This window comes from Beta vulgaris, chromosome 5 (genome assembly GCF_026745355.1).
Source record: "Beta vulgaris subsp. vulgaris cultivar EL10 chromosome 5, EL10.2, whole genome shotgun sequence".
Classification (NCBI taxonomy): Eukaryota; Viridiplantae; Streptophyta; class Magnoliopsida; order Caryophyllales; family Amaranthaceae; genus Beta; species Beta vulgaris.
Genome location: NC_079206.1, coordinates 15,603,110 through 15,615,937, shown reverse-complemented (window position 1 = coordinate 15,615,937; position 12,828 = coordinate 15,603,110). Strand labels below are relative to the sequence as shown.

Here is a 12,828-nt window from a genome sequence, read left to right as displayed (position 1 = left end):
ATAAATGCTATAATCTGATGCAGTTATGGATCGCATCTGATGCTATAATCTGATGTAGTCATGGACCACATCAGATTAATATTATTAATCTGCTGTGGGCCCATCTGATGCGGACCAAAACCGCATCAGTAACCCGATTTTTACCGCATCAGATGGGTTTTTCTCCACTAGTGTTAAATTTTTCAAAGGATTCCGACCTATGCCGCATGAGGTAAACAAATCCAATCTGCTTACATCAACGGTAAAAGTAATGAAGTAATAATGCCCTTCCCTAGCCAAAGTACTCATAGGTCCACACACATCAGTATGTGTGAGGGCTAATAGATCATTGGCCCTTTCACTTAAACTTGTAATAAGTGACTTTGTCATTTTTCCCATCAAGCAAAACTCACGTAAATCAAATAATTCAAAATCAAATGATTTGAGAATTCCATCTTTATGAAGTTTCTCAATGCGCTTTAATGTTATGTAACCTAATCGACGGTGCAATAGATAAGTAGGGTTTGAGTTATTTGATTTGTATTTCTTATTTTATGTTATAGATGTGGGTTTGTATGTCTAGCACATATAAACCATTTGACAATTTAGCAGAGACATAGAACAAAATATTTAAATATGCAGAACGACAATAATTCTTAATATTACTACAAGAAAATGCACAGTCAACGACGGTCATAAGCCGTCGCTGATTATTACCAAACCGTCGCTAAATAATCACTGATGGCCAACGGTCGTTAAACGACCGACATTGAAATTTTGGTCGCTAAATTAGAAATCAACGACCGTCAGGTCGTCGGTGCCCTCTCAACGACGGTTTTCTTTACACATAAACAACTGCTACCACAGCCGTTGTTCAATGTATAACACCTACTGTTTTTAGCCGTCGGTATTTCAGCGACGGTTAATAATCGTCATTCTGTCAACGACGTTTTAAAGCAGTCGTTATTTTACCGACGGCTCTAAACGGACGTTGATTTAGCGTCTGCTGTAAACCGTCGCTAATGGTCGCAAGCCGTCGTTGCCTTAAAATTTCTTGGTAGTATTGCTCTCTTGTACAACGACTGTTTAGCCGTCGTTGTTTCGATGTTTAGCCGTCGTCGTTATTATTAATGACATTAAATAATATAATAATGTTCCAAATAATTAAGCCTAAACATGTATTTGCACGGCAACACCGAAATATACTACGTTAAACCTGTTCCTGTATCGCCTCCATCACATTCTATATTTCAAACTAAAAGAATATGAAACTTAAACATAAAATAGATTAGATTTATGTACATAAAATACATCCCGATGTCGGGAAATAAACTTGAAGTCGGGTTCTACAAAAATATATATCGATAAATCTAGAAATTAATAAGCTGGACGCCGATAAATATAGACACTAAATGTCTATAATTAGACAAACTGCCTAGATTAATTATATGTACGCAAAATACATCATGGTGTCGGGAAATAAAGTAGAAGTCGAGTTCCAAAAAAATATACTGAAACATCAAAAAACAAAGCTAGATATATGTCGATAAATATCGACACTAAATTCATATATATAGTTAGACTAAGTATGTAGCAACTATAAGTTAGTAACCTAGTTGCCAAAACCAAACAAACTACACTGACGTGGGTGTCTCTGCAGCACTAGTGCCACCACCAAACCCTGGGTCATCTTCTGGTCTACGTTGTGGAGAGGGTCTTGTGTTGCAACCTGAGAACAAGTGGCCGAAATTAGACATGTTCCGCATCATTTCCTGCATGAGGGCCCGATTTGACTCTTACAGTCGTGCTGCGACCTTTGCCTCCACTTCTTCCATCCGTGTAGCGACCTTTACTTCCACCTACGCCTCAAGCTGAGAAAAAATTGACGGCTCATATGGTTGTGAAAAGCCATCTCCTCCTCGCCCAGATGGGGACCGGGGCTCGTCGTCCACTCCTCATAATCATCGTGTGTCTTCTCATACTCATCGTCTGACTCATAGTCATTGTCTGACTCCTCGTTCATCCACTTCATGTACCGTGCCTCATGTGTATTATGTCCCAACATATCCAGGCCCCTATGCTGAACCCTCTCCGGAATCCACCACTTCCTAAGCCACATCTCCTTTTATCGCTTGCACACCAGAGAAACAGCCTCTTTATCCGTCCTGGACAGTCTGGGGAACACATACATGCACATTATGTGCTTGTTAAGGAGCACATCCTCAACAGCCCGTGACATTGCATATCAAACCTTCAACAACACCCCACATGTTAGTACGATTTCTCAAATAAAAAAATTCAACGTAACATCAATCAGTCCCCTATCATAACTAGCTGGAGAAAAGCATAATCCATACTAATTAGATCATAGCCTTACATCTTTACCACAAAAACCTTTTTCAATTTCTAATGAGACTGGATCATAGAGCGAGTAAAATTATACGAAACTCATACAAATTAACTACCTAATTGAAACAAATTTACCACATGAATGTATTTATGTGTTACCTTTCATATGAACAACTTGACTGTATGTGCTATGAAATTATAATCAAAGCACTTAACAACAACACAAACACATAGTAAATCATAATTCAATGAGTGTTAACAACAATAATTGTGAGTTAAAGAAAAACCAACAACCCTTTGTTATAACAAAATGAACATTAAAAAAAAAGGCATACAAGCTAGCATTTTCCAGACAAACTTCAAGATCACCAAAAAAAACAACATCACAACGACACATACAACCAGAGTTTTTCTGATTTGACGATAATGTTGCATGGATCTACGCTCCAAAAATTCAAAGATCAAACAGAACCCTAACTGATCACTCTATTAAAGCTTACTGATTTGAGTTTTTGAGGTGTTAAACTAACTTAGTTTATGAAAAGATGAACACAAATTAATACGATAATAATTTGATACCAATAATAACGTGAACAATAGACAATTCGGATAAACCAACTTCATATACATAATATTCATATATTCATTACAAAAGCTTTGTCACTTATATGACATTGTGTTACAACTTTCAACATCACAATGTCATTATTCAATGACAAATTATCATAGGTTAAACATTCATAACCATTAGGAACATAGATTGAAATTACATTTACTTGGGTTGAACAAAAAAAAATCACACTCTTAGCCCTAACTAAGCTTAATCTTGATCCACATTGTTCTTCACCAAACAACAGTGGGAACCCATCCCAGTAAGCCCACCATTCACCAGCCATGTGAGCCTATAAATCAACCCCACCAACTTCAAGGATAGACTCCATTGCCCTCTTTTTGGTGGAGGTGTTGTCCAGGTTGCGCATCAAAGGAACCCGCTCCTTGACCCCCCCCCCTCCTTCTCCATCCCTTATAAACCATCTTGACAGAAGTTGAACTTCAACTGACAAGTCTAGGAAAACATGCATGCACATAATCTCCTCCATTCCTAACACTGGGTGGGCATCTTCTGCACCATATCGAGCTATTCGCCGCCAACCCCTGCATACACTTGTAACACACTCAGTGTCCCTTAGGTCTCTAAGTCGAGGGAAAACGTGTGTTTGCAAAATCTCAGGCATAGAAAGGACTGGGTGAGGTTCATCAAGGGAATCCATATTTTTCCTTCCAAAAAATGACAAAAGTCAGCAAAAAAAAACTAATTTTAAACCACCACTACGCTACCCCCTGTTTTACTCTAATTAATCGGACTTCTTAGGTTTCAGTTCAACAATTCACAGCAAATTTAAGCAGAATATAATCAACTAAACACGATACGCACATGAACAATTTGTTTGCTAACACCAAAGGAACTTTTCGGAAAAAAAATATGATCATCACTAAAACCTAAACCCTAACAATACCCGGAAAATATTTCTCATACAACGTGGAAAAATTGCAGTAAGGGAATTGTGCTTGTACCTTGGTGAATTCTGGAATTCTGTTTGAAATCTCTCTAAGAAAAAAATAATCGTCTTGCTTTTTCCTCTGACAATGGTGGGTTTGTATTAGAACAGGGGTGAAGAAATGAAAGGGCGCCAAGATTTTACAGAAGATTTAACTTCCTTCCTCTGTACATCATTCGCGCTTCCCCAAGATACGTCAGTTCAATAATCATGACTTTTTGTAAGTTAGCCATGGCTTAATTGCACTTGGGTTAATTTTAGTTACTTGTGGCCTGAAACTAAATGTTAGGTCCTTAAACTAAGTGAACAATACCAAATATTAATAAATCTTGTATCTATGCTTAACTCTCCAAATAGTAGTAGTACAATATTGAAGTTTAATCCCTCAACAACCAACTACCAAACAACTAACCAGTTCAAATTGTATTAATAAACACCTATTCAACCCCCTTCCCCCCCCCCAACCAGAATTCCAGCCCAAAAAAAAAACGCTTCTCCGTCCCAAAACATCATTGCTCTTTCCTCTATTCATCTTCTTCTATCCATTTAAATTCTCCACTACCCTCATTTTTCTTGCTAAAAAAGGAGCAATGATCCGCAATCAACTACTAAAGAACTCAGCCTCCACTGCAAAAATGTAGGAAGAAAAGCTTCTTTGCACAATTCTAGCCAATTCTATTTCAGATGGGAGTCCTTATGCTTGGAAGATGTTTTATTCCGGTGAAGCATCCAATTTATTGAGCGAAGAATCCTTCAAAGTCTTGGAAAAAGTCATGCATACGACTGAAGCAATGTTCAACACTCCTCCTTGTAAATCCCCTAAACCCAAACCTCCACCTAGGGTTTCTGCTAAAAAACTACAGAAAAGGGGGTCCAGATTAGTGAGCCTAACTCTAAGCAAAAGAATAAAAAACTTATGCCACCTTCCATTACCACACTTCCAATGGTCTGCGGAGTAAGAGCGTTGGGCTCCAATGAGAGTTATGCATCTAAAAGGAAGGGAAAAGAAAAAATTTATGAGGTCAAAATGGAGATTGATGATGATTTCGGATGAAAACTAGTGCTTACCTTGGGAGGGTGTGTGCCACGATATGTTCTATGAGGATGTTGATGGAGAGCTTCGTGTCTTTAAGGTGTATAAAGAAAATGAAGAATACTACGATGACGATGGGCCTGAGATTCCCCTGAGCCCTTGTCATGAAGGGATGAATTAGATGCTGACCAACACTCTTTCCTTATATTGCGCAAAAAACCTTAAAGGAGTCCTTGAGGTTTGTGTGTTATATTGTGTTTATCATAGAAAAATTCCATTTCCTTTATCTAAATTGTTGTTATGGAAAGTAGGAAAAATGGATGAATTCGAACTTTATGTTGGTTGTGTTTGGTAAGATATCTGGTCTGATAAGCAGCATAGGAAACATAATGGCCAGACAAACCTTAATGAGCCTATCTTGGCCACATGCAACAATGGGCAATTGCCAACATGAAGCTTAATCTGAATAGACCAAAAACAAATCACTGCCAGCATGTAAAAGCTTTAAAATTATACTCCCTTCGGTCTTTATTAGTTTACCCGTATTCTTTTTTGGGATTCCCCTTATTAGTTTACCCCTTTCTTTTGTTTCTATTTTTGGAATGGGACCACTAACTTTTCATCACACATACATTCAACTTTAATATAAGATAATAGTTTCTCTTTCTTTATATGACCCACAATATTATTTCTCCTGAAATACTGTGCAAAAGAAAGGGGTAAACTAATAAAGACCGGAAGAAGTATTTCCATAAGATAATAAAATGCATACAAACCTCTAAGTGGTTTATCAGATCATTAGATCCATAATCGGAGTTCATGTGCACAATATCATAATAAAATAATTAGTTCCCTTATTTTGCAGTCTCTGCTTCTTTTGGTTTAACAAGAATATAACCTCTCTAATGCATCATGTCCTAATCATCCTTCTTAGCTTTGTTACCTATGTTTTCCCTTTATAGCGTACTAGAGAATTATAAACTCGACGTTGAAGAAAGTTGAGGATCTTGGTGAGGTTTACTTAATTGGATTTTGGGGTTTGGTGTAGTTTTTGCACTGTTAGGCTTATCGAACATAATTGCAATAGTACATATAACCACACCCAACTTCAATATCCAATTAAGCTATAGGCTTATCAAACAAAAGTATTAAAGTTTCCTTTGATGTAGTATTGTCAATTTATGAAGTTCAACTCCATTGATTTCAGAGAATAACAGAATGAATAATGAGAGAGAAAGAGTTTAGGTGTGTGTTTATTTCAGTAGAATTATTATTGCAATGATTGAGGCAGCTAATGTGGCTATATATACACAAGTAGTTAGAAGGTTGTTAGAAGCATAACAACTTGTAACTAACTACAACAAACTGAGAAGCTGATGTGGCTTATAGAAGAATCCACATCAGCAATACAATGATTAGTCTCCAATACCCCCCCTCAAGTTGGAATGTATAGAAGAAGACATTCCTAACTTGTTAAGAAGAATTTGGAACTGCTTAGAAGGTAAAATTTTAGTAAAGACATCAGCTAGTTGCTGCTGTGTAGGAAGGTAGGTAAGTTGAAGAAGACCTTCAAGAACCTTTTCTCGAGTGAAGTGACAATCTATTTCTATGTGCTTGGTCCTTTCATGAAATACAGGATTCCTAGCAATGTGGAGAGCTGATTGATTGTCACAGTGAAGCATGACAGGCCTTAAACCAGTAATGCCAAGTTCTTCTAGTAACCTGACCATCCAAGTCACTTTTCTGAGGCAGCTGCAGCCATAGCCCTATATTCAGCCTCAGAAGATGACTTTGAAACAGTGCTTTGCTTCTTAGATTTCCAAGTGATGGGAGAGCCACCAAGTAACAGTATATAGCCTGTGATTGATTTTCTGGAGTCTGGACATGAAGCCCAGTCATAATCTGAAAAGGCTTGAAGGCAGATATCATCATTAGCTTTCAATAAGATGCCTTGTCCTGCTGTAGAAGATACATAGCTCAAGGTATGTTGTAAAGCAGATAGATGAGAAGATCTGGGAGATTGCATAAACTGACTGAGGCCTTGAACTGCATAGGCCAAGTCAGGTCTTGTGGTTGTAAGGAAGTTAAGCTTGCCTACTAAAGATCTGTAGGTGGCTGGATCAGATAGTAGTTCACCTTCATCAAGATGAAGTTTCAGATTCAAAGGTAGAGGAGTGGAGGCTTTCTTGGTGATATCAAAAGGACAATAAGAGAGTAATTCTTTGGTAAACTTGCCCTGACTGAGAAGTATACCTTCTGAAGTATAACCAACTTCAATGCCAAGAAAGTAATTGAGTTTTCCCAGATCCTTGATGCTGAAAGCATTGTGTAGGTGGATTTTTAGAGCTTCAATGTCAGCAAGGTTAGTGCCAGTGACTATAATGTCATCAACATAGACAGCTGCAATACAAATATGTTCATTGTGTTTCTTAATGAACAAGCTGTGGTCATGATGAGATTTAATGAACCCTTGACCATGTAATGAGTGAGCTAATTTCTCATGCCACTGTCGAGAAGCCTGCTTGAGGCCATACAAAGACTTTGTAAGTCTGCAAACCAGGTTGTCAGGGTTAGCCATGCCTTCTGGAACCTTCATAAAGACTTCTTCTTTTAAGTCTCCATGTAAGAAGGCATTATTCACATCTAATTGGAATAATGGCCAATTCTTACATGCTGCAACAGCAATAAGACACCTAACTGTGCCCATTTTAACTACAGGGCTAAAAGTCTCTTCATAATCAAGCCCATACTTTTGGTTAAACCCTTTTGCCACCAATCTAGCCTTGCATCTTTATAGCTCACCATTGGCTTTGAGCTTGACTTTGTAGACCCATTTAGAGCCTATAGCTCTCTTGCCTTTGGGAAGAGGAACCAACTCCCAAGTATTATTAGTCTCCAAGGCTAATAGCTCAGCATTCATAGCTTCTACCCATAGAGGATCAGTGGATGCTTCAGTGTAGTTATGAGGTTCAGTAAGTTCACATGATTTGGATATAAGAGCTTTGTAAGTGTTAGGAAAGTGAGAATAAGAGACAAGGTTACACCAGTGAGGTTGATAGGTAGAAGAGGAAGCAGAATTACATTTGTAGTCTTGGAGATAGGAAGGTGTTTTGTGGTGTCTAGTAGACCTGCAAAGTAGAGTAGGTTGTAAGGAGGCAGATTCAGAGAGGTCAAGTAAGGTGGAAGGTGAGGTTAGAGGAGGAGAAGCTGGTGTAGGTGGGTGATGAGAAATATCAGCAACCACATCAGCAATAGGGGAAGAAGTAGGTAAGTGAGAAACATCATGAGAAGGGAAGATGCTAGAGGGAGAAGAATAATCAAGAGAGTCAGAAGTTGATTCATGAAAGAGAGGAGCAGAACAAGATGGCAAGTATATGGCATTAGTATAATTAGAAGGAGGATGAGAATGTTTATAGAACAGGTGATATGGAAAATGTCTTTCATGGAAATACACATCTCTAGTGACAGCAAGTTTATTACTATCAAGATCTAGAACTTTATAGCCTTTTTGAGAATCTGAGTAACCTAAGAAGACACATGGCTTGGCTCTATCATTGAACTCGGATCTTTTGTGTTTATGAGTGGAAACATAGCAAAGACAGCCAAAAGTTTTTAAGTGAGATAGTGAAGGAGGCACACCATACAATCTGAGGTAAGGATTATCATGATTAATAGCTTTGAGGGGCATTCTATTGATAAGGTAGGCAGCACACAAAACACAATAGCCCACAATCTATCAGGAACTCTAGATTGAATGTAGAGAGCCCTTGCATCTCAAGAAGATGCTTGTGTTTTCTCTCTACAACCCCATTTTGCTGGGGGTATGACTACAACTTGTCTGAATAAGAATCCCAAGTTCATCATATAACAGTTTCATGTCTCCTTCACATAATTCTCCAGCATTATCAGATCTAACACATTTGACTGTTACATGAAATTGAGTTTGAACCATCTGGAGAAAATTCTTCATAATATGCACAGAATCAGATTTAAGTTTGAGAAAATGAATCCAAGTGAATCTACTGAAATCATCCACTATAGTGAGAAACTGATTACATCCAGTAGGAGTATTTACAGAGTGTGGGCCCCATATATCAACGAATAACTCAAAGGTTTAGTAGTCTTTATTGTACTTGTAGGAAAAGATACTCTAGTTTGTTTAGACTTTGGACAGACTTGACAAATTGTGTCTAAACATGACTTAGGATCACAAGAAAAAGGAAGTAATTTGAATTGACTGAATGGCAAGTGTCCTAACCTAAGATGCCACAATTTTGCATCTTCAACAGCAGTTAGACAAGTTTTATTAGAGACATCAGCAATAGCAACACTTGGACAAACCTTCTTGTCTTGGACATTGTATAAACCAGCCTTCAGCTTACCAAGAAGAGTCAACTTCCCTTGCTGAGAAATAAAGCATTCATCATGAGTAAAATGTAGTTCACAAGGCATGTCTTGGCATAATTTGTGAACTGATATGAGGTTGAATTTGAATTGTGGGACAAATAGTACATTATGAAGTATAATGTCATGAGTCAGCTTCACAGAACCAATTTGTGTTACTGGAACTTTAGCTCCATTAGGAATAGTAATAAAATTATCAGGTTCATGTATGATATTATAGTCAGAGAAATTTGTGAGGTCAGAGCAAATGTGGTCAGTTGCACCACTATCAAGTAGCCAGTTGTATTCAGAGCAAGAAAGTAAACAGAAGTTATTACCTGCCACCATAGCCTGAGTGGAGGAACTGGTGCTTGGTTGTGCAGCCTTGAGCATGCTCATAAGCTGATTGTATTGATCCATGGACAAGTGTGGTCCAGCAGCATCCTCATTAGTATCCATGATCATTTCTTCATTAGATGACAAGGCTGCCACCTTTTTATCCTTGAAGCCTTTAAAGTTGGCAGGATAGCCATGAACTCTAAAGCATCTGTCAATACTATGACCTGGAATCTCACAATGTGTACAGTAGTATTTGGAGCCTGGTTTATCATTCTTGGATCCACCTGAGCCTTTAGTGTAGCTGGTTTTCTTGAAATTGTTACTGTATTTCACATTGTTGCTGGAAGATTTAGTGTTGTTATTAGGAAATTTTCTTTTATCTGCCATAAAGGCCATAGAATCAGAGTGAGATTCAGTGTGAGAAGAACTTGCAACAGTAAGCTCTTTGTGCTGTTCCTCCTGAGCAAACATCCTGTAAACTTCAGTGACCTTAGGTAGTTTCTGCATCATTAACATATTACCTCTGATGGTTGCATACTGATCAGATAGTTTCATCATGAACTGTATAACCATCTTTTGTTCATGCCTCTCATAGAGTCTCTTGGTTAGATTACAAGAGCATTTATTACATGTGCAATAAGGTAGAGGATGTGCCTCATCAATTGCATCCCAGACTCACTTTATTTCAGTGAAAAATTCAGACACAGATTGAGATACACCTTGATGAATATCAGCTAGTTTTTGTTCTAAGGTGTATATCTGAGCCAGAGATGTAAAGCCAAATCTCTCCTCAAGATCCATCCATATCTCTCTAGCAGATCTCTTAAACATGACACTTCCAGCTATATTTTCATTAAGATTGAATAAAATCCAAGAACAAACAAGGTTGTTACACCTAGACCATGCTTTAAATTCATCAGAAGTTTCATCATCAGGTGGTTTATGAATTCCATCAACAAAACCAGATTTGTTCTTAGCTGATAGAGTTAATAGCATAGCTCGTTTCCAGCTAGTGTATCCTTCACCATTGAATTTGAAAGATACTAATTGCGCAGAATTAGCATCCGATGGATGAATGTAATATATGCTATTAGGATTCTGATTCAAAGGTAATTGAGGCATGATTGAAAGAAGGAAATAAGAAAGTAGTTTCAAGAAACAAATGAATTAGAAGAGATGAAAATAAGAGACAGATGAAGGATTTCAACAAACAGCACAATTTCAGTAAACAATTCTTGCAGAAACAATGAAATCAGCAAGAAATAACAAGAGAATTCAGAGATTAAAGGTATAATTCCAGAATTTCAGATGAATCACACCTTAATTGAGAAATTTCAGATGTAAAAGACCTTCGGAACTTCAAAGTAATCAAGTATGATGCAGCATTGATGATAATTTCTCAAGAATTTTCAGTGAAAAAGTCCTAGAATACGTGGTTTCGCTCTGATACCATGTCCATTTATGAAGTTCAACTCCATTGATTTCAGAGAATAACAGAATGAATATTGAGAGAGAAAGAGTTTAGGTGTGTGTTTATTTCAGTAGAATTATTATTGCAATGATTGAGGTAGCTAATGTGGCTATATATACACCAAGTAGTTAGAAGGTTGTTAGAAGCATAACAACTTGTAACTAACTACAACAAACTGAGAAGCTGATGTGGCTTATAGAAGAATCCACATCAGCAATACAATGATTAGTCTCCAATAAGTATACGTGAAAAATATGGTGGTTAGTGGTTGCTTGACTGTTATGCACAGTTTAGCTGAGCTACTCAATGCGGAATCGAAATGTCAGAGTTTATAGCGTTTTGTTAGCTATGTGTTTACTGTATCATGCAAAAGGAAGCTTAGTTCATGCCCGCAAATTAAGGTTTTACAATTAGTGAATTAGGTAACAATCTACTAGATCAGTCATAGGAACGTATTGAAATTGCAGTTGAAAAATTCCTTCATTTAAGCCTCTAAAGCTTTGATTTTAACAAAAACCCGTTATACATGCAATACATACATATAAATATATATATATATATATATATATATAATATATATAATATATATATATATATATATATATATATATATATATATATATATACCCTAAAGACCCAAAAATCCCCACGTAATACACTTTCTTCATCTTTTTGGTAAGTTCTAAATTTTAGATCTAGAATCACCATTGTTGTGTTTCGAAGGTTTCAACCAGAAATAAAAATAAAATAAAAAATAAATATACTTGTCCTTATGTGTGCAAGCAAGCATAGTGCACGGTGATTATAGGTACGTGACTTGCTTGTCACATCTAAAGTTTGGTAATTTTGTACAAGTTGTGGCAGACGTTTTTGAAGTAAAGTTTTTAACATTTGGTTTCTTTTGTTTTCAAATTTGTTAATTATTAATCTTATAAACTTTGGTTAATTATTTTTAGGGATATTATATCAAGTGACTAATTTTAGGTAATATTATTTGTTGTAGACGGAAACTTCGTAGGAAGCGAATTTTAGTTGATATTGCTATACTTGGGACGCGTTCGGGGTAATTCACAATGTCCATTAACAACTAGAATCCCGTTAGAAATTGTATGTGCTATGTGTAATACATGTGGTTATGTGATTCTATGTTTATGTTAGACATATATTATGTGACATGAATAGTATTAGTACTTGTTATGACTAAAATTATTATTATATTTATAATACATATTATCCCTACGTATAATAATACATATGTATCTACTAGTATTTTGTTATTACTTTTGGATTTATAATGTACATATGTAACTATCATGCTAAAAATTATACTAATATTGATAATCTAACTTAATAGGTACAACTAGTGACTAGTGTGTTAATGATGTTACGAACGATATTATAAGTTGATATATATTGTGACTCTATGAGGCTCTAATGATGGATGTATTGGTTACTATGAATTATGGACGTTACTTATTATAATTCTATAAAGTGGTTAAGTTGTGAAAAATATTTATTGAACTGAAGGTGTTTCGGTTAATGTTAATGTGATGTTTGATGTGTCATAACTTTTAAAATCTATTAATCACGTAAAGTGAAAACATTATTGTGGGGAATTATCCTTTGGACTTGGATCCTCCATAGGTGATGAACAGTACTTGATTTTTATTCTGTTACAACTCTTTATTGTCTTCCTCCTAATACTATTGGTGTGC

At 36.6% G+C, this 12,828-nt stretch overlaps 1 protein-coding gene across 1 annotated transcript; it reads right to left on the bottom strand.

Moving 5' to 3' along the window:
• Positions 1–7,711: 7,711 nt before the first annotated feature.
• On the bottom strand, positions 7,712–10,215 carry LOC130591346 (uncharacterized). Its single transcript, XM_057394628.1, has 3 exons — positions 9,433–10,215; positions 9,179–9,324; positions 7,712–8,567 (listed from the first exon to the last, which is right to left on the bottom strand). Exons 1-3 carry the CDS (start codon positions 10,213–10,215, stop codon positions 7,712–7,714), a joined length of 1,785 nt encoding a protein of 594 aa, XP_057250611.1.
• Between the last annotated feature and the right edge of the window lie 2,613 nt (positions 10,216–12,828).